Raw genomic sequence first — 25,349 nt, 5'->3', positions numbered from 1 at the left:
CATCACTTAATGTCTTTCATTACATAATCAAAGGAGTGTAACAGTGCCTGTAACTATCTTTTTTTTCCCCATACATAAAAGGATCTCAAAACTAGAAAGGATTTTTGCATGAAAAGCAATTGCTGTTGGGAGGAGCTGTGTGGAAAGAAGGGAGCTAATTTACAGACGTGTAATTAAAACAAATGGGAAATGGTGGGTGGAGGAGGATGCAGGCGACAAAGAAAATGCAATCTGTCAATGCTGTGACCACAGGAAGAGTCTGGACCCTCAGATTTCTGGACTGGGTGACCGGGCTGTTGCTGGGCTGCCTTCCCACTGGTGCTGGATGGATATTGTCAAAGCCAATCCAAACTACTTTCCAGGCTTTCTGTCTACCAGCATCCTACAGATACCCAGAAGCTTCATCAAAACTCAGAAGGGCCTATTGTTACTCTTCAAAGGATTGAAAATTAGTCTCTCTCCTTTCTTTTCCTAAAGATAAGAGGCAAACAAGTAATCAAGTGGGAAGATGAGACAATATCATGCAGGTCAATGGTTTATCAGGACATTTGAGTATTAAACCAAAGTGGGAAAGAGTGAGACAACTTTTGGGGATACTGTCACAAAATGAGTGTGTTGTCCTTATGTAGGTATGTGTCACTTAAAACTGCATTCTGCTATTTATTTGTAAAATATGGAAATTACAGGGTAGCAACTTACGGTTTCCAGACCTTCGGCCTCTAAGTATATGTGCGCACATCGGAATAGAATCTTTCATGCAGGCAGTGGTTTTGTCTTGAAAACATGCTCTGTACATTCTTTTCTTAAAAGTACATCACATAGTTCACAGCTTTGTATGTAAAACAGCTGAGATTTTTGAAGGAGCTTTGATTCAGTTTCTGTACATGCCTAAACCTACACAGAGGGCATTAGTATTTCAATTTTTTATACAGTAGATAATGAATATAGACTTAATCTGGTGTCTCAATAACAAATAGCTATTTTCACATGCCTTTTGAATGAGAGGAAGTAAAGCTTTGGCTTGTTTTTAAAATATTTGGTTTTAAATTTTAATAGTACCCCAAATGCGCTCTTATATGTTCCTGTAAATGTGCCTTGTGTATATGCAACATTACACACTTTGCTTATTTTTTTTTTAAGCTCAAATGTCAACAATTGCAGTGTGTAATTATGCCAATAGTGCAGAGAGACATGTTTGCTTGATTAGTCACAGCATCTGAATTCAGCCAATATAGCTTATGGCATCCAGTTGAAGCCCAGAGTCAGGAGCCTAGATTTCCTCTGCAGCTAGCAGAGAGACACAAATGCCTTTAGCATGTGTTTTAGATCTTAAGTTACCCCATCTCTCTCCCTTAGCTTCAGAAGGAATTTAACTCTCTAAAATTACCTGGACTGAACGTGGGCCTTGGCGTTACTACGAACCCTCCAAATATAGATGCTGACTTGAACCTGGCGCTGATTCTGCGCTGCCCTTCTCTGCCCTCGCTGCTGTGATTCCCAAAACTTGTCTCACTGGTACAACCCTCAAAGAGTTCATGCCTTTAGTGTTGAGGTTTGATGACCACTGAACATGTGATTATACTGGGATTTCCCTTCAAGTGAAGTCATTCCTCTGACTCTCAGAAATGGGTGTAAAATTCAATAGCCCAGCAAAGAGGAACAGAATCAAGGTTTTTTAACATTGCCAGTTTAAGTCCCCTTTTTATTTTTTAATTAGGATTGCTGTTCTGAATGTGAAGGCTAAGATCTTGATATTACAACAGTTGTTCTCCACTGTTGTTCATAAGCTTTTAAATGCGTACCTAAATATAGTATATGCCAAAGGAGAGAGTTAATGTTGCTATGAGAACCTTAACCTCAGCATTTCCTAGGTTTTTTATGTTTATGTGTAGGGGAAAAAAGCAATGATCAAATAACTCTCAGTTGTTTTTCTAAGGAAGCACTGATACCTTGTACGTAAGTGAGACTATCTGCAATGTATTGCTGCTGCTGTTCATCTCAAGGGCTTTTTTTGCTGCACAAGCTGTGCAACAGAGGAGGCAAAAAGAGCCATGGGGTTGACCTATATATTTATTTCATCACAGCACTTGAAATTCTTGTGTCCTATAAAGCTGCCTTAGTGCTGCTGGCAAGTAAGGGGTACCTGGCTGGTGCTTGCCTGTCAGGTGTTCACAGAGCATGCTTAGAGGCTTTTCTTTATCAAAGATTTGCAACTTCTGGAAGCAAAACCTTTTTTTTTTTTTTTTTTTTTTTCCTTACCTCTTCAGCTAGGCAAATAGCAGTTCAAGAGTAATGTGCACGCAGAGCTTGAGTCTTCAGCAGCTTTGAGATGACTGACCCTAATTGAAAGCTTTCTCATTCCTCCAGTGACTGCTTTTGTGAACCTATGAGCTTTGAGTATAGAAAGCTTTTGCAAAAAAATGATCTCATTAAAACAGTTCCAGTGAAAACAGTGAGTACCTGTCTGGTACACAGGTGCCTTCTGCAATAAATTGCTCCTTCTGTGTGCACAAAGATACGTGCATTTCAGTTCAGTTTTCTTTCAGCTTACCTCACTGATGGTATGGTTCTCATGTCTGAACAGTCTTGAGAGTGAAATCAGGGGATGAAAGTCCAAACTTGCTGGACTGATTTTCAGTTTGTACAGCTCATGGTAATGACTTTTCAGTGTACCTTAATGGCTTTCTGCAATGTCTCTGATCTTCATCTCTTATAAAGGGAAACTCTTGAAGTGTACTGAACTAGTGTACTGAAACCTTTTATTATTAGATTTGAGGGCCTTCTGGTAACTCATATTTAGTTTGGAGTCATAATCCAGGATAACAAAGGTTAGTTTGCACTGATATAAATTACACCATGATTATGTTTAGAGTTTAGAATGCAAATTTGCATTTGTTTGATGCTGAACATTTTCAACATAGCATCATTTAAAAGCATGATTTTAAAAAATAATAATTGTATCTATTTGTAGGTTTTCTCTCGAAGAAAAAGAAAAAACAGCATGTTGTGACATGGCTGGATTATTTTTTTGTCCTCATTGCTAGTAATGTTTGCAATACTTCATGCACACAAGATATAGCAGTGAGGCTGAGGAACTAAGGCTGGAAGATGAAACAGCCATGATGGTACTCAATATACGTGACCCATTATGTGAAACCACTGAAGTGATGAATATTAATGTTCTTTTTAATTTTTAAGTCTTTCTGTCTTTCAATAAAGAAAAAAAAAAGAAAAAAGAAAACAAAAAAAAAGCTTAGAGGAAGAATTCTTTGCAGAACAATGGTGCAGTCTGTTATCTGCTCCTTTGCACTGTAAAGCACTGAATGTTCAGCCAATATAGTGCTCTGTTTGGCTTAGCATTCTTAACCTTAATTTTGAATAGAAGGTGCCTTGTGCTGCTGACGTAATTAGGGCCTTTTGTAAATCACTGTTGCAGGCAGTCTGCTGTTGCATTTCACTGCATTTCTTGGAGGGATGCAGGGCAAAAGTGTCAGGCTAACTTCCTGAACCTCTCTTCAGGCTAAGTGGTTTCATTATTGGAGTATTTTATTCAGAATAAATTCTGCTTCATTTTTCTTTGTAGATTATAAGCTCTAAATCAGTTCTGCAAGTGAGACAGTGTTCCTGCTGGAAGGATAGGGAGCCCTTAACGTTTTAAAGTAGGAGGTGTTTCCTTGAAAAAAGAAGAGAAAAAAAAAAGGAAATGTGAGAGAGTTGGATTTGACCAATTGACTTCAAATTGTCTTCTTTGTGTTACAGGAATATTCTTATCTGCCTCTTCTGTCACTGAAACTGTCAAAGTTTGAGCTAAAGCTTTTTGTTTCATGCTTGTGGTTACGTGCCAATACTGCAGCATTGTGTGGGGCCATAAAATCCCCTTACCTCTTAGGGACCATTGCGCTCTTCCTTTCCTGGGGCATGGCATTCTGTCTCACCTCTGCCTCTCTCCTGTCCTCTAGGGCAGGGTTCAGCTAAGGCCATCACATACCTTCCTGGTGCAGTCTTCTATATCCATGATGTCAGTGGTGATACACGGCCTTGTGCTGTCCTTGATAGCAAACAGAGCACTATTAATAGTCAGTGAGGTTAATTTGCTCATTACCGCGTGTACGCCGTCCACCCGCTGCATGCCAGTCTCTGCTTTAAAGGCATTTAACATATAATAATTTAACATATAATATAATTAACATATAATAATTTAACATATACACACACACACCCCATAGCTGACCAGCCCTGTGTAGGAACATGCCCACATTTGTAAGGCAGCCCCCACAGCCACAGGAATAGCGAGATGCTGCCTGTGGGGCCTGGCTGGCCTGAGGAGGGAACCTGGCATTGCAGGCGAGTGGCACACTGAGCAGCAGCTGATGTGTGCCCTGTACATGCCTTGTGGTGCTGGTGGCAAAGGCTCAAACCCTGGGTGAGGAGGGAGAGAGCAGGACACATGCCCGTGACCCCTTTGCTTTATACTGAGGGTGTACGGCATGAACAAGCATAAAAACCAGCTGCAGCTTCCTTCCAGTGGCCATACTCCATTAAGTCTTCCTGTCCTTTGGAGCAGCAAGAAGTGTGTTGCTGGTGGGTTGGTAGGGCTCTCTCTTTTTCAACTGCAAGGACTTGGGAGGCACCCTCGTCAGAACAGCTTTCCCTGTCTTCTGGGATCTGGCAGCGACAAGGATCAGATGCAGCCTGCCCTATGTTGCTGCCTTCTTCCCGGCAAAAATGCAGGGAAGGAAAAGAGGCAGTTCTGTGCTCCAGGTGTGGCAAAAGGGGTGATTCCGCTAGCGGATGCCTGGTATAAGCTCCCGGGCAAAGGCTGAGGCAAGAGAGTGCAGGGCTGTGCTTCCCGGTGACTAATGAATGAATGAATGATGTCACCAGCTTGGTTCCTGAGGCAGGAAATCAGTCTATCCGAAATAGTTTAGTTTCAGCACAGAAAGTGGAGCTAGGTGCACAGAGTGAGCCGAAAGTAGAGAATTCTTTTCAGCACCACTTTTTCGGTTGTGTCATTCCTTTCCAATCTGTTGCCATAAAAAGTGGGGAAAAAAACCCAAGCCCTCTTCAAGCGGGTATTATTAGTCCCTTCCCATTCGCTAATAAGCCCAAAACAAATACAAGAACAATTTCGGTGGTGTTGAGTACTAGCTTTTCGGTGTGCTTGTGTGTAGGGGGAGGGAAGGCGAGAGCTGTGCCCCCCCCCCCTGCCCCGCACAGACCCCAGCGCTGCGGTGTCTGTGGGGTGTCTGCTCGGTCTCCCCGTCCCTCTGCTCCCCGGGCTCCCTGCCTCGGCTTTGAGCGCCGACAGAATGCGCTGCTGTGCTGTAAAATGGGTGTTAATTCCAGAAAATAGACTCACAGGACAACCCCTCCCCCCCCCTCGCCTCCCGTCTCCAGCCAATTTCTGTGCCTGTGAGGATGCTTCTGACTTGGTGAAGTGTTGTCAGGAGCGGGAGTGCAGCTGTAACATTGTACAGCATGAATACCTTTCCCAGAGCTACAGCAACCGGGATTCCCCTCTCTCCCTCTTCTCTCCTCTCTCCTCCTGAGCCTACTTCTGAAAGAGCTGGCTCATCCCTGCTGTCAGATGAAGCCGTTTCCTGAACGCGCGGGTTTGAGTCACTTGGGCTGGATGAGGCTTTAACTCCTCCCTCACTGGGCTTGAATTTGTCCGTAGCCGGCGGAGAGGGAGGGAGGGAGGGAGGGAGGGAGGGAGGGAGGGAGGGAGGGAGGGAGGGAGGGAGGGAGGGAGGGAGGGAGGGAGGGAGGGAGGGAGGGAGGGAGGGAGGGAGGGAGGGAGGGAGGGAGGGAGGGAGGGAGGGAGGGAGGAGGCGGTGGCCGCCGCCGGCACGCAGCGCTGCCGCCGCCCCCTCGCCCCGGTCTTGGGCCCGCAAGCGGAGCCGGCTTTGGGACCGGCTCGGCTCGGCCCGGCCCGGCGGGGAGCGGCGGGAGGAGAAGTTCAAGTGCTTAAGTTGCAGGCAGATGACATCAGGCGCTGCCAGGCCGGGCTGCGGGCAGCTCCCGAGCCTCCGATCGAGGGGGTTCGGCTTCCCCCCAGCCTCAACTCCCGGGGCTGCCGGGTGGGGGGGTTCTGAAATGTCCCTGGGTGGTCATAAAACCATATTTCCTTTGTAATTCTTTTTTCTTCCTTTTTTCTTCTCCCCCCCCCCCCCCCCCCTTTTTTTTTTTTTTTTTTTTTTGGTGGGGGGTGGGGGGGGGGCGGGAATAATTTGGAAGTCTGATAGTGTGTGGGAAATGATTACATCAGTCGGAGGGAGGGCTAGGATTGGTCTACACAGTGTGGTTTGATTCACTACCGCAAAGATTGCGTGTAACCCTTTGAGTGGAGCTCGGGCAGAGTTGTTTCCCTCCCCAGAAACAGTGCCCATAGCAGGGGCTACGTGACAGGTACGGTGCCGGCACCCCGGGCGCCCTGCCATAGGCTACAAAGGGTCGGCGGAGGCAGAGAGCAAACTCTCTCTCAAGAGGCAATCTCTATTTAAAATGCCATCTTGTTCTTCCGACTGCTGCCTTTTACGTGCTGTTGAGGTAAGATTTTTCCATATCAAATTACCCTCCAGGTTTTTGTTAGATTCGCCCTCTCCTGCTAGGATGCGGAGCGTTTTGAACGCGGAGTTGATTTAAATCTCGGACGTGCACGTTCGCCCCGGAGAAATAATTTTGCGGCAAGTGTCTCTCGCTTGAGGAGAACAATGCAAAGAGCAAAGCATCTGTATAATTCAGGAGGTGGGGAGAAGGTTCCTGACTTGTTCTCTCATCTCCATTAATATTTAGGATGTGCAGCGTATGCGCATTCAGTTTTGAACTACTTTCAGGCTGGGATCAAAACAGAAGTAGGGGCAGGGAGAGAAATGTGTGGACTGTGCTGGCTAATTGATCCGCCGGCAAACTGCAAGTGGGACTTCCCCCAGCGACACAGTCAAAAGTTAGTGGGGAACAAGAGAGCCATTTTTAATCTTCGGGGTCTTGGCCTGCTCCTCTGTTCATGTTTGGAGGCCTCTGACAGGATCGAAAAGAAAATTGTGTGTGTTTGACTGGATGTAATTTCTCCTACCCACTGTTGCCGAAGTACTCTCTTGATAACTGTTTCATGTTTGCTTACCTTAACACAGCTTTATACCGAACCTGCTCTCTCAATTTTTCTAGGTATGTGGTCATATTAACCATGCTGAATCTTTGTTTAGTGCAGGGCAGTGTTGGGGAGGGGGGAGGGGAATTAGGGCAAAGGGGCATCCGGAAAAAGTGTTATAAAGTGAATCATCCATGTCATCTGTCCTGGCTGCCAAGGTGCTTGGAACCCTCACACCAACAGGATGCTTTTCTATGGGTAGCTGTGTGGTTTGCCTATGTTCAGAGCTGTTGATCTGTAAGTGTACCCTTTGTGTTGCAGGATGTAAAAGTCTTTAGTGAAGATGGAACAAGCAAAGTGGTCGAGATTCTAGCAGACATGACAGCCAGGGACCTCTGTCAGCTGCTCGTTTACAAAAGTCATTGTGTGGATGATAACAGCTGGACTCTAGTGGAGCATCACCCTCACCTAGGATTAGGTAGGGAATGGTCAAAGGGGTGGCATGGTTACCTGGGAACATAAAATATATGTAATTCATATTTATGTACTTCCAGACGAAACATTTTCTTTTCACTGCTTTTATTTGTACAACTAGCTGAAGTCACATATGTGCTTTTTGTGTATTACAATTTGATGTATTAAGCATTTAAGCCACTTGAAGTCCTTCTCTTATGTCCCACCCTGTTGTTGGTTTTTTTTTACTGTGAAAAAGAAACACAATTGTCTGCTCTTCATGCCAGCGCTCTGTTGCTACCTTGCTGTGTCTGAAGCTATTGCAAATAACCAGCTTAGGCAAATTAAGCTTGATCCTTATAGAGTACCAGTCCTGTGAAACAGCTCAGCTCATCACCAGCTGGAAGACCTGGGAGAACAGAGTCAGCCTTACATACCTACAGTAATGCTTATGAAAGCTAGACATGCTGAGGTGGGGGAGGGGGTCGGATAAACTTGACTTCAGGCAGGGAAAAAATGGTGGCACCACCCGCAAATCCACTGGCAATTGCTGGACCAGCAGTGGCATCTACTCTCCAGGCAGCAGCTCCTCCACCTGATTGAAATTAAGGTGTCATGGTTACAGTTTCAAGAAGGCAGCAAGAGGAAGAACGGTGGGAAATTAAATAACACCACGAACTGGCTTAATTACAGTACCTGAAAGGATCTCAGTGTTAATTCAGTCTTGCTTTTCATGTTATTTTGTGGCAGAGTAGTTGCAGGGTTCTGCTGTGCAGCTTGCAACTGCATATTGCTCAGATACGCTATCTATAATTCCATGTGGTATACAAGAATGCTGCAGAAAGTAGCATTTGGAGTATTAGTCAATATACTTCACAGGGAATTTTTTCTAGAAAATAGAGGAAGACAAATCACAAGCTGCAATCACCCGCACTGAAATTGTGAATGCTGTCTGTAGCTAACATATTTTTTACGTCTGAAAACGTAGTGCAGAACCCTTACAAATAAATAAAGGAAACAATTTGCTAGAGATGTAATGTCCTAAACCGATGCTGTTAAACACAGATAAATTCTCTGCTCCACAGAATAGCACTTTAAAAAAAAATCACAGAATATCCCGATTATTTAATGTTTTTATTTGGCATCTTTTCTAATACAGAAATATGTGAAAAACATGAAACTCACGTTTCTGTATGTCTGTGGTATACTTACAGTTCTGGGGATGTAGGACAAGGTGAAGAATTAAGGTATAAATTACAGAATTCTTATCTCTCTAGCTTAATATGCCACATGTGTGCTTCTAACAACCTTTACAAATTTTCAGTTTTATCAGTGCTCATTAAACTACCAGGCTCTCTTTTTCTATATTCTCTTTCCCATCACTGCTGATTACCAAGGTATTGTGTAAACAGAAGCCTTCTCCTTTGTAACCAACATCCTTCTCCTGCCAGATTCATTCAATGATGCCACAATTCAGTGTTTGTGACATCACAATAGCTTCCATGGTGACTAATTGTGCTGTCAAACTCTGGTGTGTGACATCTCTGAATGAATCGGGCAGGAGGCTGATTAGGAAATCAAAAGCTTCTGTTTACACACAAATAACTTGGTAATTAACAATGATGGGAAAAGAGCAAGATACTTATCGGGCTGCATTTATATACATGGGGACATGCCTGCCTTGGACCTCTGTTTCTCAGTGAAGCACAAAGTGGGGCCCAGGCTGTCCCAGAGAAGTGGGGTGTGCAGGTTGGGGCTTCAGCAGCCACCCCACTTTGTTCTGTAGGGTCTGCTCTAGAGCTTTCCTCTGTAGGCCACACAGTGGATCTGTGTGAAAAGTAATGCAGCCTTTCAGGGTGCAAAGTGAACAGACAAAGAAAGACGTATTGAAAGCGTCAAAAAAGATGTAATGATACAGATTTCACAAATTTGAAAGGGTGTGGACAGAAAAGGGAATAAAGGAGTTCATTTAATGGGAGACAACAGCATCCAATTTGTCTTTTTTGGTGACCACAGTATACACTGTGACATATTCAATAAACTTTAAATACCAGCTTCTATGTTCCTACCCAGTTCTGCTTGCAGTTTGATTTTTTTTTGTTATGTTTTGTTACATATCTGCTTATTTATAGCTTCTCAGCAGCTTAAGTGATTCCCTGTGTTTCAGAGACTTGTCAGATCAAGGTAGTAATCTGCCTGCACCTTAGGTGAAGTTATTATCAGGTGTCTGATGTTCCATATTTTGCCCTCTAGCAATAAGGTTGCTAATCTAAGTATGAAACAATGATGAACAGACACTTAGTGTGGAAGGAGATATATGGTTTAAGAGCAGTGAGAATTCTGTGTTTTCAGAAGACACTACTTACTCAAGACATCCTTGCTTGACTTAATGCTGTATGTGGTTATCTTGAAGCCCACTAAAAGAGGCGAGTTCTTTCAATAAGTTTACTATCTTCTTTATTTTTTTGCCCCCTGGTCTTGCTTAACATTTGTTTCCCGAAGAGCTTAGTTTGCAGAACCAGTTCACAGTATCACAGAAATCACAGAAAGTTAGGGGTTGGAAGGGACCTCAGAAGATCATGTAGTCCAACCCTCTGCCAGAGCAGGGTCACCTACAGCAGGTTGTATAGGAACACATCCAGACAGGGTTTGAATGTCTCCAGAGAAAGAGACCCCACAGCCTCCCTGGGCAGCCTGTGCCAGTGCTCTGTCACCCTGGTTCATCTTTTTACTATTGGGCAGTCTGAGGACAAGAGCAAATTTTTGAAGCCAGCTGTCTGTTGATCACTGTGGTGATCTTATGGGTCCCAGTTGTTAAGGAACTATCACCTGACTGCTTACTTTGCACGTATATTCAAGCACACCCCTGCCTGAAAATAACTTGAGCTATTGGACTGCATCAAGTGTTTGTGTACTCATGAACACAATGGTAAGACAATTTACCATCTACATGCTTCCATGTGACATGTGGAAATGGTTCCTGCTACATTGTACTGCTAGTATCTGGAACACTTTGTGGTCAAGATTTAAGCAGTCTGAAACTTGAATTGGTCCCATCATTTCACTGGCAACTAGTAATACACGTGCTTTTCAAATGTATTATTCTCCCTGTGTCTTACTCCATGCTTAGCTATTATCAATTTAGGATGGAGACTGAGATATTTGTCTTGTACATTAACAGAAATAATGACGATAGTAGTGATGAAGACAGACTGTTATTATAGTATGTGCTTGGACACTAAAAGAATCCCTACCTGCAAACATCATTTCTCCAGCTCCAGAATTGTCTCTACATCTTTTTTTAATGTAAGTGAAGCAGGAAAGACAGATGAGAAGGCTCTGAAATACTTACAGGGTTAGAAGAAAGAGTTGCTGCATAGTTTTATTCATAGATTTTCTTTTATACATATGCACTGAATTTTGTTTGCCTTAATCTGAACAAATTAAACGTGGAACAGTTAGACACAGGGCTGGCTAAAACAGAAAATCAGGGCAGGCTATTTCACATTTCAGTCCACCTGTTATATTTGTAGTCATTCTCTAATTGCGAATTTTGTGCCATGCCTGTAAAATGTTCACAGTCCTTTTCCCATTTTGTGTCACTTCTACAGTTCTGTAGAAATTCTAATAATAAAACAGTGCAATTTTAGCCTAAGAAGGAAAAAAAAAAAACAAACCAACAACAGCTCTGACCTAGGGAGCATCTAGAGGAGACAGAGTTGAGCCTATCAGATAAATTAAAAGGAGACATTTCTGGTCACTTCAGCAGCAATGCCACTTGAAGGCAGACCAACCTATTGAACTCAATAGACTGATGTCTGTGCTTCTAGTTCTGTAGTGGGGAGCTCAAAGCAAGGTTGAGGTTGAGTTGCTGGTGTGTCAAGTGGCAGTTCATCCCATTTGTTCTAACCCGGGTGCAAATTACCAAGGACTTCCCAAGCATACAACTTATGTGAAGTAGCAACAAATTGACCAGGACAAGCTTCCTTTTTGCATGTGCATGCTATGAAATGCTGCACCCTTCTTTCTGGATGGTTTTTACCATCAAAATGAAAATGTACACACTAAATCAGTAGAAGTATCACCACAGGTTCTCAGAGGGGTGATGCAGTAAAGAAATACATCTAGGTCAGTTGCCTGAAGCGTCTAAGAAACAATCACTGGGTATATTTATATGAACTAAAAATCAAATGCAAAACAAATAGACGAATGTTCATCTATACTGCATTTCCTCAGGACAGAATAAACAGGAGTGGGGTTGTCTCTGCCCTTAAGCAAGCAATCTCCAGTGAGTTAGGAAAGCAAAGACCACAACTTTGTGTGATGACAGAAGCAGCCAATAGTAGGACATATGGTGTTTCAGGGTTCAAACTGTGATGAGGATTTATACCAATGTAATTAAATGGTCTCAGGAGGAAGCAGAATTTAAAATCAGGCCCTCCAGCCTCATAGACCCACCATTCTCATCAGGGGATGGAGGAGATTTGGCATAACCAGTTGCCTAAAACCATGACAGTAGCAATAGATCAGCAGCAATACCTGAAACTTCACCTGTGAAGCCATCAGATAATGTGGAAGTTCAGGTGATGAATGCTTAGGTGGTGCAAAATGTCCTTAATTAACTGCTACCAGCAGCAGTATTGTCACCTATGTTAGTCAAAAAAATACTCCTTAGAAGTGGAGTTATGGCCCATGCACTGGGAAGCAGCTCTTTATTTGAGAGCAGCCCAGTATGGAAAATGTTCATTTTAAAGCCTTGAAACCCTATCTGTAGTGAGGCTGGACATTGTAAATGCTGAAGTCACCAATGAGCTGGTGCCGACTGACAATCTGGATGCAGGTGAAAAAGACAATGGGACCATTCAGAGATAGGTTAAATTTTCAATCAAGGACCTTACATTGATCTCCTAAGTTGAATATTCAAGTGACACTCAAGATCTTGCTAGTTTTTGAGATAACAATGACTTCTTGCTTTCTATCCTGAAAACACCCCAAGAGAACTTGGGTGCCAGTGTGAGGATGCAGGAGCACTTAAGTGTGGAACGACTCTCCAAACTACTTTGGCTAGCAAAAGCATTTTGGATAGAGCACTGTGAAAATTATTTTTTGTTTTACCTCATTTTTTCATTTCTTGTTATATAATGAGTGAAAGTACTGACTCTTACGGCTTGTGAAAAATACCTAAGTATTTTCTCAGAAACTTTTGCAGGTTTGCCAAGATAATGAGTTCATTAAGTAGTGCACACTTAGCCCAGTTGCCTTCTTTTGAGTTACTGCTTTCAGCGAACTGGATTTGTTAAGCTATCTGCTCATGCTTTGATGTGCCATTCTTTTGACCAGAGAAGTAATGGTTATGGGGAGTTACCTTGTAACCAAATCTAGAGCAGAAAATTGCCCTGTCATGTGTACAAAACATTTGTCTCTGTCAGTATTCCTGTAAAGTAGATCCTGTGACCTCTTTCATAATAAACCCCATTGTCTGGCATCTACAATAAAGGCCTGAAGTTCACCTTGAAATGAACTGGTTTTATAGAGTGTGATTAAATAGGGCACTGTATTTTGTGATAGTTCAAGACGTCACAGTGGCCTTCCCACAACTTTTTTCTCCTTAAATCTGTCCACCTTGCCAGTTCCTCAGAATATTGCCAGCACCAAAAGAAGAGGTTCATGTGTATTATTTAAGCTACTGCACACAAAAATTACTTTGTTCTTTTACTTTCTCAGAAGTCTGTGCTTGTGAAGCCTCGGTGTAGGAGATCTTGGAAGAACACTGCCCTGTAACATTAAAATTTCTAATATTTATGCAGTAGTTCCTTTAAATAACTCAAGACAGTAAGGTTTTAATGCTACAATGCATTCTGTTAACTTCTTCAAAGGTAACAGAACTACACTGGATTGTTCTACTTCTGCTCTTTGGAAATGGGTCTCGCTGCTTTGCTTGGTTCGCTGTGTGTTAACATCATTTTCTTTTTCCACAGAGAGGTGCTTGGAAGATCATGAGCTCATAGTTCAAGTTGAGTCCACAATGGGAAGTGAAAGCAAATTTTTGTTCAGGAAGAATTATGCAAAATACGAATTTTTCAAAAATCCCATGGTGAGTCTCATTACTTAGCTGTTTAAACCACAGAGAGAGGGATGGATTGCAATAACATTGTTGGGTGCTGTTATGTCTTAAACATCTATTAAAAAAAAACAAACAACAAAAGTCCCAAACAACTAACAGAATTTTTTCAAAAGAAATTCTAACCAGTGTTTAAATTCCTTGCACTCTCCTCCCAGCCAAAAAACCTCAAGTTTTTTCAAGTTACCAAATATACTTTTTTCAAAACTGCTGTTGTTACGTTGCAAAATGACCAAGTCCGGGTAATCTTTGTTGATTTGAAAAAAACAATCAGGAGTGCAATTTGCTCATTATCTTCAAAGTTACTTGATCTGAAGCAAATTGATTGCATAGTGTGCAGTACCCAAACCCTTTTGTTTCTGACAGTAACAGTTAAAAAAAACCCTTTGGAGTAACCCCTGAAGCACTTACTGCATACGATGTATTTCCAGTTCATATATGTTGAACGGTGTCTTTCCGATAGCTGTGCTTTTCTAGAGTACTCTGCCTTCTTTACTGATCATAGTAACTCTCCCTCTCTATGTCCTCATGTATATATCCATGCTTGAACAGTATTGCATGTCATATCTGTACTTATTCCTGGGTTTGCAGTCTTTTGGGTGTTGTAATTTTAAACTGTTTGCAGTGTAATGGCTTATTTGGGGATGATCTTTCATGTTTTATGTAAAAATTAAGTTGGAATGGGGTGCTGACATGAACTAATGTTAGATGGTGTGACCCATATAGATAGCCTGAAGAAAGATAATCTAGAGGGAGGTGGTTTAGATGAGAAGAGATTTTGGGTCAGTCAGGCATTTGTGGTACCAGAAGAAGGCCATGAGGTCACATGAAAACTCATTTCTGAAGTTATTGCAGATGATAAATTCATTTTTTTCCTCATAGATGCTAATGCACAGTTGTTGCATCCTCACATGTGTGCTTGCACGTACCTTTGTCATCTGCTAGTGCTTGTTTTAGAGGCTGTGCCTTGCTATAATAAACATTTCTGTGCATGGAGTGTTAGTAATTTTTCACTTCTGGTGATCTACCCATCTGATTACCTATGAACATCAGAGTGTTGTACATAAATTTTGGGATCATAGGAGCTAGCACATTAGTTTCATGTGGTATACTTTAATTAATAGCAGAGCATGGGAATAAAACCCAGAATGCTTGGCATTCAGTCCCAGGCTCCTGTGATCAGAGAATAAATCATTCTTGTGGTGTAAGAATACGAAAGCTCCCTATCCGTTGCATTAGCTTTTGCCATATGGTGCTGTTTCTACTCAAGACAGGCTGGTAAATGTTAGCTTTCATAATTCATTGTGGAACTTACCTGGCAAAAGGGTGATTCCTTTTCAGCCCTTCTCTCGCTGCCCTAAAGACTGAAATTTATATTGCCCTGAAGAGTGATTAATGTTCTAAACTAGAAATACTTTTGTTGTGATTCATCTTGTTACAAGCAGCCATTGTTTTATTTCAGCCATTTTTGCCTGTCTTCATGCTTCAAATAATATTTTAAAAGTTCAAGAACGACTTAACGTAATTGCTGTATATAGCAAATGCAGTGTACGAAATTATATAGGCATTTTAAAACATAATAAATGAAAAGGGGAATGAGAGGAATAAATCTAAGTCATCAATTCATCAGTCAGAAAATGGTCTGACCCTTGCTTGTAATGCATAGATGAGATATTGTACTGGATGCCTAAAATTGAAAAGCTCTGTAGAAGTACGTTTGTGTGCTAAACAGTATTTGCTTCTGTGACTGCAGGATGAGGGACAGGAGGTAGATGCCTGCTTTCAGATTATTCAAATCTGGCACATGAAGCAGAGCATGCGACGCAGAGCCTAATTATTGCATGTGTCCTCATTCAGTTTTTATTATTTCATTTCATGAAATGTATGCTGACTTGCCCTTACAAGAAGAAACTCTGGGCTCTATTACATTACCCTGAAATGTAAACATACAGGGACAGATCTTGCAAAGGCCTTTTCTCTTGATTGAAGTGTTTCAAACTGAGCATAAACTTGGCTGTTGAGCAACCAAATCAAAGCATCAAGAGTCACATATGAGCTCTTTCTCATAGTTAAGCTCTGCAAATGTCATTTCATTTGGAGCCTTCTTGAGGGACTAAGCAGGTGATATGATCAAGCAGATGCAGAACTAAAGAATTGTATTTTGGATAGAGTGCTATCTAAGGTCAAGGTTTACATACCGGAGATCATGCAGCATCTGCATCTGAGACTTCTTTTAATGCATTTGCATCCAGTTTACTTCTGTGAGGGTAGAGAAAACTTGTTCCTCCTACTCCACATCTTCCATATGGCAAGTGGAGTTACAGAGAGTTTGTTCATTGAGCATCCTTTCTGGACAGAGAGGGAAGCTCAGAAATTTCATGGCAGAAGATGACACAAGCAAGAAGGCACCATGTACCCAACCTGCACCATTCATCCTGTCCTTTCCTAGGAAGCAGAGTCTGATAGAGATCTCTGAAATCGCTCAGTAGAAGATGAAGCCATGGAAAAATGCATTTATAAAATGCTGCATATCAGATATTTTAAAAATCCACATTCTGTCTGCATGGGCGTTTGGTGAGCAGAAGGAAGGGAAGAACTGCACTTGAAAGCCCTAGTATTACTTTGTGTGTCAGGGGATCTCCAGATTGATTTAAGAGTGATGTTTTAAAAAAATTGATGCCAGGAAGAAAATTCTACTTTTTCTATGTAAAAGTGTTCAAATATAATGTGATTTTTGATTTTCTTCTCTTTTTGTGTCTAGAATTTCTTCCCCGAGCAAATGGTTGCCTGGTGCCAGCAAACAAATGGCAGTATCCCACAGTCACAACTTCTGCAGGTACTGTAAGTTACCCCTATAGACAGTCTTGTAGCTGGAGAGAAAAAGATTGAGGGGAAGGAAGGGAGAATTCAAAGGTCTGGAAATAGACAGTTAGTATATAGTACTAATGTTGAAAATACCTAGCAGATTTTACTCAGTGGCATTGACCTGTAAGTTAGAAGCATAAAGTATTCATAGCTAATGTTCATACCTATTTGGTACATTAATATTCCTTGCTCTGTTGGTACCTGGTTTGGCCACCCAGTGTTGTTCCTAAAACAATCTCAGTGGATATATTGGTAGAAAAACAAATATACCTTGTAAAAATCAAGAGAAGTACTCTTCTGTATTCCACATCATAACATAGGACAAAGTGTAAAAATCCACATGTACATTAGAAGATGGGCTTGAGTTAGCAAGAGGTCTTGCTTTTGCTTTCTATGTCCCATGTTTGTGCCTGCTGAGAATCAATAGGGACCAACTTGCCCAGGGTTCAGCCAACTAGTTGCTCTTTTCTATAGAAAAGTAGTTCTCTAGGAAGTACGTGCAAGTAGTTACAGAAAATTGTATGTTACATTTGCAAAGTAATCCCATTTAAAGCTCCCCAAGTTAAATTACAGGGATGTGTATATTATGCATATGAGCTGGTAGAGTTGTGTAATCTGCCCAGCAGCAGCACATGCACTGAGTTTACACTGAAGTTTTGATGTCACTGTACAGTTTCTTGCATGCTCATGGAGGAACTGTGGTGGTTGCTCAATTGGTTATCCTACAAGGATGATGCTGAAGGGTGGGCTACCTCTCTGACAAGTAATTAATGCACTTAAACCTCTCAGTTTAAGAACTCTGGTCTAAAACCTCGTAGCCTAAATCTTTTTCACTTCAGTTATTTTCTCAAATGGGAGACGTTCAACCTGTGTGGCCAAATGAAATCACAGTTTATTTAAAGAGTACTATACTGAGAATTTAAGACCAAAATGCCTGGAAGACAGTACCACAAATAAAAGGCAAATCATAAGGCAGAAGGCATGAATATATGAAGAAAGTATTCATACAAATAACTGATTCTAGCTTGATTTCAGTCATTTTGAATGTTTGCAAATGTACACTGACTCTTATATAAACACAAGAGCTTTCTGACGACTTTGGAATTGGTGCACTCATTTTGTCACATAACCACTTCAAAATCCATTAAACACTGGTTCCAGGTTCACTGAGAAAAATTTAAAACATTAGCATCCACTCTCAGCTGAGAAACAAAACAAAAATTGAACCTATTTCTGCAATTAAACACGAAAGTTATGTGCATTGAGGTTGTAATTTGGAACCATAGCTGGGAGCAACAGGCATCGCCACAGTCTGGTAGGAACAGAGGTGTTTACACCTTGGACCCTTTTCCCTGCAGTGCAAGTGAAGTGAGTTTGCTTGTTAATAAAAGCAGCAAGAATCCCTAAAAGAGCAAGATGTTCTGGAAGACAGAAAAGTGTCAAACCTAGGTGAACTCAAGCAGTAGGGAAAGGAAAACCCAGCAACCTTGTGAGATGCAAGAGTTTGCTTCTGGGAAGGTTTGGGTGCAGTCCTGGAGTAGCATAACTCATAGGAGTTAGCAGTGCAAGAGCTTGGGGGAAAGTGGATGGGCACATGCTCTTTATTTGGTAGTTTAACCATAAAAAACAATCTTCTTTAAAGCATTGGCATTGTATAGCCTTTTCCTTCTAAAAAACACACAGCCATTTTTCATCATTTCAATGAAAGATGTAATTTGTTGAAGGTAAATTTCCAGCAGCCTAGCAAGTCATTCAGTGTGTTGCACCTGAGGCCACCTCAAACATTGAGCCTGTGTGCTCTTTTCAGTTCCACACGAGATAGGGAATAATGTTCAATATCATCTCAGCATATCATACACTGCATTAAGAGCTAGTATTTTTTGTCTTAAAACATTTAAGACATTTTGTCTTAAAAACATTGGTATCCCTATTGTCATCCTGGCTCACATATGTAATAAAATCTTGCATCTTAGTTTACTTTTGGTTTATCTAGCTGGTCAGAGATAATACACTCTCCTTTTGTTCTTTCCCTTTCACAGTTGAGAAGTAGATTCATAGTACAAGTAGCAGGAAAAATTGATTGCTCTTTTCCATTATGTTAGATGAGATGGGGAGGAGGACTGGAAGAAACCCCGAGGTTTTAAAGCAACTGAGAATTCTGACACAGGGCACTGATTTTTGGTTTTGTTTCCTGTGGACACTGTCCACCAAATAACACCAAAACTACACCTTTCAAGAATTGCAAAGGCATCTAGGTTTATGCATTTTTCTTCTACTACTGAATTTGTGAGTTGTCATTGACAAGCTCTCTGTCATTTGATAACCTGTCCCATTGTAATAAGGGAACAATCCATCAATTCTCCAACTATAGCTAATTGCTTCTTTCCATGTATCACAAATCAAACAACTCCAAATGTGGTCCCTCTAATTACATCAAGAACTTACATGCTTCCAGTTCTTGAACACTGCTGACACTGAAATGAGTGCTGACACTCACTTGCTCTACGTTTTATTTTCAGTTAAATATTCTGTTGTGTGTAATACCTCTTGTCTTGGGACAGGTGCATGTGATACGTAAGACTTTAACATGAGAAATACTGACACAGGCTTTTCCCAATCTAAAAGTTATGGATGAAGCTGCAGATTTTGGCCAGTGTGTCGAAGTTAAATTAGATGCCCATATTGTCGTGACAAAGTATTATTTTAAGAAATAAGAAGCATACTTTATGTCCCTTCAGGCTAAGTGCAAGAAAAAATGGGGTTACAGAGAAATGGTTAGCCTTTTGGAGTCTTAAGTAGTCATACAGAGAACAGGAAAATAACAGTGGCAGGAGGAGTTAGCTAGGTAGACATAACAGGAGGAGCAGGAATATACATTTTAGTTGTAAATCAGTTTAAACATCTAGGCCAGTTTAAGAATAATGTGAAACTGCACCCCAAGCAGCAAAGTGGTTCACAATTTGCTTATCAGTTCTGTAAATACAGTGTCAATTTTATGATCCATCCGTAGGACACAATCCTCATTTACATTTTCCTCTCCAACAGAACTTTTTAAACTCCAGTAGCTGCCCTGAAATTCAAGGTTTCTTGCATGTGAAAGAGCTGGGTAGGAAATCTTGGAAGAAATTGTATGTGTGTTTGAGGAGATCAGGACTTTATTGTTCTACAAAAGGAACTTCAAAGGTAAGATTAAAAAAGAAGCATCACCGTACTAGCATGCAAAAGCATTTTCTGCTTTTACAGTGGGTATTTTTTGCTGGTTTTTAAATATCTGCACACAGTGCTCCCTTTTTTTTACCACATCAAAAAGGGTAAGCAAGCCATGATCAATTGCAAATCAAGCCCTGGGCTCTCAATGCATGAAAATAGCTATATGGCACTGTTGTATAATAAACCCAAGCTAGCCAGACAACGTAATTGTGGCTACTGAAGTAGTGCTAACAAGGGTATCAAGAGAAATCATGGTCTCCAAGCACACGGTTCATTGATTTATTTTAAGTAATACCTTAAACATTGTTTAACATTATCTAACTGTCAGATTTCTCAGAGCAATGTAAAAGGTTATGCCATTTTTAATGTGATGTGTTTGAATAAGTATCTTGTTGGCTTCTTGTATACAACATCTTCTGCTAGTAGGCTGATACTGAAAAGGTGACATGTAGTGTCCACGTCAGGCTGCTTGAGAGAGGAGCATGGTGTTCATGCACTGCCCTCTGTTGGGGGCTGGCCTTGAGAGACTGCAAAGCTTGCAGCAAGATCTTCCAAAATCTTACATTTACCTCTAATAAAACACATTATTTCCCCAGGAGCCAAGACATTTGCAATTGTTGGCTGACCTAGAAGACAGCAATATCTTCTCGTTGATAGCAGGCAAGAAGTTGTACAATGCACCTGCAGAGTATGGATTTTGTATAAAGGTATTTCTCATTAAGTTCTTCCAAAGTGCAAGATGGTGAGGGTAGATCAGAGTCCCCCCTAAGTCCTGGCTAAAAGAGATTTGTGTGCAGAACTCTGTAAGCATTTCTGTCATGAGCATTTGATCTTTAACTTCTTTCATTTGGCAGGCACGTCCTGTGAATCTTGCCATCATTTTATGTGACACTTTTTAACACTTTATCTGGTGCTTCTTTGGCTTGGGAAATTTCTGTGCAAGATCAGCTCAGTGCTGGAGCATGATGTGCCTGTGAGGTGACCTTGGTTCACCTCACAGATGAAAGTTTTTTTCCAAGTACACTAAATTGAATAGGAAAGTTTCTCTGGACCGCTAGCACCAGAACAATATAGCAAGAAAGGATCAAGCTCTGATAGAGTGTAATTGTACCATTATTGTGGGACAGAGGTTTGCATTTATTTTAAAAAGATTGTCTTGGGAAATGGAAATAAGTAGTTGTCTTTTGAGAATTAAAGAACTGTTGTGCAGACTTTCAGTAACCTTTCTTTATAGAAACTTTGATTCTTTATCTTGAAATGGGACTTCATGAAACTTAGCACAGTTCTTAAAAAAAAACCACAACCCCTTGGTTCTCATTCTAGCATGACCTGAGTACTTTGTTCCTATAAACTGACAGAACTGCAGCATATTGCAAAGCAGACAGTGCAGTTTATCTTAGTGAGAAAGTGATTTCTTTCAAAGCATGCTCAGCATCTCCTGAGCTTTAATTCAGGGTGGTGAGAGCTTTTTTTGGCCGGTTCTCAAAATAATACTGTACCTGCCTTTACTCTGCAGTAAACTTACAATGTTGTTGGTTTTTTAATGAATGTAGCTGACTTCCTTCAAATACTTTATAGCCCAACAGAGTGAGAAATGAAACTAAGGAACTGAGGTTGTTGTGTGCTGAAGATGAGCAAAGCAGGACGTGCTGGATGACTGCCTTTCGACTCCTCAAGGTACCTAATCTCTTTTATGTGAAAAAGCTGTAACTTAACTTGTAGTTAAGTTGCATTTGTTCATGAGAAAATACCTGTGTATTCTTAAACATCATGGTAACAGCACGGTAACAGCAAAAAGCAGAATACCAGGCAGACCTGCCCCTCGTAAGCTTTTGAGCACAACATTAAGCTCAGTTCCTTCCACATATGAAATGAGTATGTTTTTCATTTTGAAACCTAATTTATGATAGTTGAATGAATTTAAAAAAAAACCCTGGCTAACTAGGTATTTGCAAGTTACCATAAAGCTATAGGAAATGTTTTGATGATGGTAACCGGTTATCTTAGCTAGAACAGAGACCTGTTTAGAGTCTTTGCAATTTTTTCTCTTTTTTTTTGAAGGCTCTATTTACAGAGTAACAAAAATAAGCAACACTATATCTGGATGAAGGTTATTCATGTCTGAGAGTAAACAGTGAGATGTCTTGATAATACAGTAGGATGCTTCACAGTTTTTTTGAACCAAATCAGCATGGTAGGAACTGAGGAGAAGGTTGACTAGTTCATGCTCTTTGAAGCAAAGAACTTTGTGATCTTCACAAGGAAGAGAGCAGAAGCTTTGGGTTGGTTTTAAATCTTTCCCTGAAGATGCTGCCTTGAAAACTGCTTTATTCTTCTCTGTACCTTTCTACACCCTCCCTCGTATTAAAGGGAATATACACATGTAAAAAAAATAATACATGTGTACAGATAATGTGTTACCCATGAGAATCCCACCTCCCTTCTGCACAGTGACCCTATTTGCTAATATTCTGTGTCATTCTGTAACATACAACATGTGATAAAAAACACAGGCATGCACAAAGTGGTACTGCAGTACCTGGTACGAGGTGCATGTCCATGAAACCAGGATGGAGAACCTTGAGCTCAGTCAACTTTTGCTCTTTCTGTAGCAAACAAACAATTTCAGATTTGGAAATTATTTCCTGGCTATTCCCTCCGGCTGCTGAGGTCAGTGTGCCAGGGTCTCTCTGGTGGTTGCTGTGTGCCAGGCTGTGCCAAAAATGGGACACGTAACCTAGGGGCACTGAGAGCACTTGGTCTCTGTCTTGAGTGAACAGAGTCATTGTTTCTGCCTAAGCAGCAGCCCAAAGCAGTAAAGCCTTCACACCCCTCTTTGCCAAAATGCCCTTTTCTCCACCAGCTATTCCTACCCACTTCTTGAAGTCAGAAAATTAATTCTGGCAATGTCCAAGCAGCTGGAAGGGAGTAGGTGCTGGAAAGGAGGATGAGGTTTTATTGCTTCACAGTCTGTGTGTGGCATTGACTAGGAGAAGCTACAGAGATTCCCACTGCTAGATAAGCATTGCTTATTCCTCCCTATTTATTGTTTATTTAATTTCCCTATTTAAACAGAATTTTGAGTTGTGGGGAAAGTGCTCAAGCAGAAGATCAGATAATTGTGCTGAATTGTGCTTTGAAGACATCACTTGTTCTGAGCAAAGTAGTTACACTGGTTGAGACACTGAGGTTCCTGAGTGGCAAGGAAAGACCTTCACAATGTACAGAATTAGCTATTCCTACCAAATATGTAAACATGCATCCTGCCGTGACTGTTCAGAGGAATCTTTCTTTGCAGTGTGACCTGTGGCAGCAATGGTACTGTATGGGAGTAATGCTGGCTTGTAACATTCACCCTTCAGCAGTTAACACTAGAGGAAAAAAAGAATTTAAGGAACACGGAAAGATGATTAAAGGTGTACAGTCTGAGTAAATTAAGACTGTGCCTCAAGGCTGTAGCTATGACCTTCCTTTTTATTTACCTACTGATTTAGCTTTCCATAGCCATATATTACCCTGTTTACAAAATTATATATTCCATTTCAATTAGAAAATTCAGTAAACAATGTTGCTGTACTTCAGCCCTGTGCCTCTAGGGAAGGCACTGAGTAGGAGTTTTCCTGCCATCGTAGCTACTCAAATTTATCATGGTCAATGAGGAGCATGACTGGAATTCAATCACCTTACTTTATAGGGGTTATAAAAGTACCAAAAGTGTTATTTCCTGTAGACATTTATTAACAGAACTAGTGAATTAGAAATGTTCTTATTTTTTATCATTAGTAAAACCGAGTTTGAATGCCTTACGCAGATTTTTTTTTTCAGTTCATATTACTTGAGGGTAAAAAGAGGCAAAGTTAATATGTGTGTTCTGACCTCAAGTGAAAGCTTGTAAAACATGGAAAGGAAAAAAAAGGAGAAAACAAGGAAAAAAGAGAAACAAGGAAAAAAAGGAAAAAAAAAGGAAAACGTGGTGATAGCCGAGAGCAGCAGAAATTACCTGTGTATTTCACTCAGGCTTGTAGAAGTGCTGTCTTTTATTTAAAACTTGTCATGCATATATAGTGCTTGATTGCCAGTCATTATTACTGGATGCAGATTGCTTTGGGACAGCTTCTGATCAAGAAATTAAAAAACTGGTGGCACCTTGCTCCAGTATAAGTGGCATTATGAAGTCACTACAGTTTTTTTCCTTAGGGCATATATTTGAATAATAATGTCTTTGCATTTCTCTTGGCAGTATGGAATGCTTCTGTATCAGAACTACAGAATTCCCCAGCAGAGAAAAGCCATGCTTCCACACTTTTCCACTCCAGTAGTAAGTAATGAACTTTATCTCATTAATGCATGACATTGGAAAAGGCATATTTGCCTTTACATTCTAAAGGTGGAAAACTTGACGCCAAGACACGTAAATTCAGCGTTACGTAGCAAATCAATGTAAAGTTCATGTTTCGCGTGAGTAGAGTGTACGTGGTTGGCTCTCCATTCTCTTAGGCTTACGTGATCCACATGATTGAAAAATCTTGGATGCGTCAGGCACTTCGAGATGTACAGTACAGAGACATCTGGCTGTCTCTGCAGAAGGTCTGGCAAAACTAAGACGTAAATCTCTTAAAATATATTGGGCCAAGAGCTGACTGTTAGCTATCTAAAAGTGAAGATCCTATATTTGGATCCCAACTGGCCCTGAAAACGACTGGAGTACAGTAATAGGGCAAGTGGGCAATCTGAGCAATAGAGATTTTATTCTCAGCCTTTGAATCTTTTCCCTTCCCTATGGCCTAAAAAGAAAAGCCATCTATTTTGGTGTCTGCAAATCTTTCGGAAGGGGAAAAAATATGATGTATTTTGTGTGCTGTTGAAGAATGACTTTGGACAGTCTTCTGAAACAACATTTTGAAATGAAACTCAATCTGTTTTTTTCTCTCCCTGTTTTTTGAAACGACTGAAAATTCCTTTTCAGAGAAGTGTATCTGAAAACTCTCTAGTAGCAATGGATTTTTCGGGGCAAATAGGAAGAGTTATTGAAAACCCTGCTGAAGCACAGAGTGCTGCCTTGGAAGAAGGACATGCTTGGAGGGTAGCTATCTTCTCTTCTTTTCTATTTTTGTAATTAGTAAGTGTCTGTTGAGAGCCAAAACAGAGAGTGTGCTATGATGTTAGTGCAGTGCTGGTCACAGTATAGCTTAGCTCCGACCTGAAGCAATCACACTGCAAGCATGCAGATCTGAAAGTCAATATCCATCTTTAGCAAAACTGTCACATTCACAACAACCTTCTACCACTGCTTCTCTGTCCCCCTAGTGTCCAGAGGAAAGTTGAGGGGGAAAGCAGACCCACCAGAACTTTACTGCCAGTTTGCAAAACCAGTCTCTGAGGAGGAATATGTCAAATTAAATGCTTCCCCACATGGAAGAGGCTGGGGCTCTGACTAATGGCTTGCTCCCAGTAAGTTTAATTGCAGAATATACAAGAGGCAGGACCTCTTGCAATGAAAACTGATGTAACTTGTTTATAGTGTCTTGTGGACAGACAGCTGCAGTACAAGTTTTCCCACATGCTCGTCTCTCAGGGAATAGGAGTCATTACTGAAGCCCTAGCTGGTGC

General features: G+C 41.1%; 1 protein-coding gene across 9 annotated transcripts in view; it reads left to right on the top strand.

Moving 5' to 3' along the window:
- Positions 1–25,349, top strand: part of GRB10 (growth factor receptor bound protein 10) — a 144,412-nt gene that overhangs the window by 110,952 nt on the left and 8,111 nt on the right. For 7 of the 9 annotated variants that reach the window (XR_011724413.1, XR_011724412.1, XM_071736744.1 and 4 more), the window contains 8 exons: positions 7,412–7,568; positions 13,522–13,637; positions 16,426–16,500; positions 19,575–19,712; positions 20,336–20,446; positions 21,318–21,416; positions 23,980–24,057; positions 24,706–24,822. Coding sequence is in view for 6 of the 9 variants with exons in the window: in XM_071736744.1 (XP_071592845.1) it covers positions 7,412–7,568; positions 13,522–13,637; positions 16,426–16,500; positions 19,575–19,712; positions 20,336–20,446; positions 21,318–21,416; positions 23,980–24,057; positions 24,706–24,822 (891 nt within the window). In the remaining 3 variants the exon portion in view is untranslated. Of the gene's footprint in view, positions 1–6,210; positions 6,550–7,411; positions 7,569–13,521; positions 13,638–16,425; positions 16,501–19,574; positions 19,713–20,335; positions 20,447–21,317; positions 21,417–23,979; positions 24,058–24,705; positions 24,823–25,046; positions 25,191–25,349 lie in introns of those variants that run through there. The other 2 variants (XR_011724414.1, XM_071736743.1) reach the window with 2 other exon arrangements.

This window comes from Heliangelus exortis, chromosome 2, assembly GCF_036169615.1.
Source record: "Heliangelus exortis chromosome 2, bHelExo1.hap1, whole genome shotgun sequence".
Classification (NCBI taxonomy): Eukaryota; Metazoa; Chordata; class Aves; order Apodiformes; family Trochilidae; genus Heliangelus; species Heliangelus exortis.
This window is presented reverse-complemented; position numbering and strand designations above follow the sequence as displayed.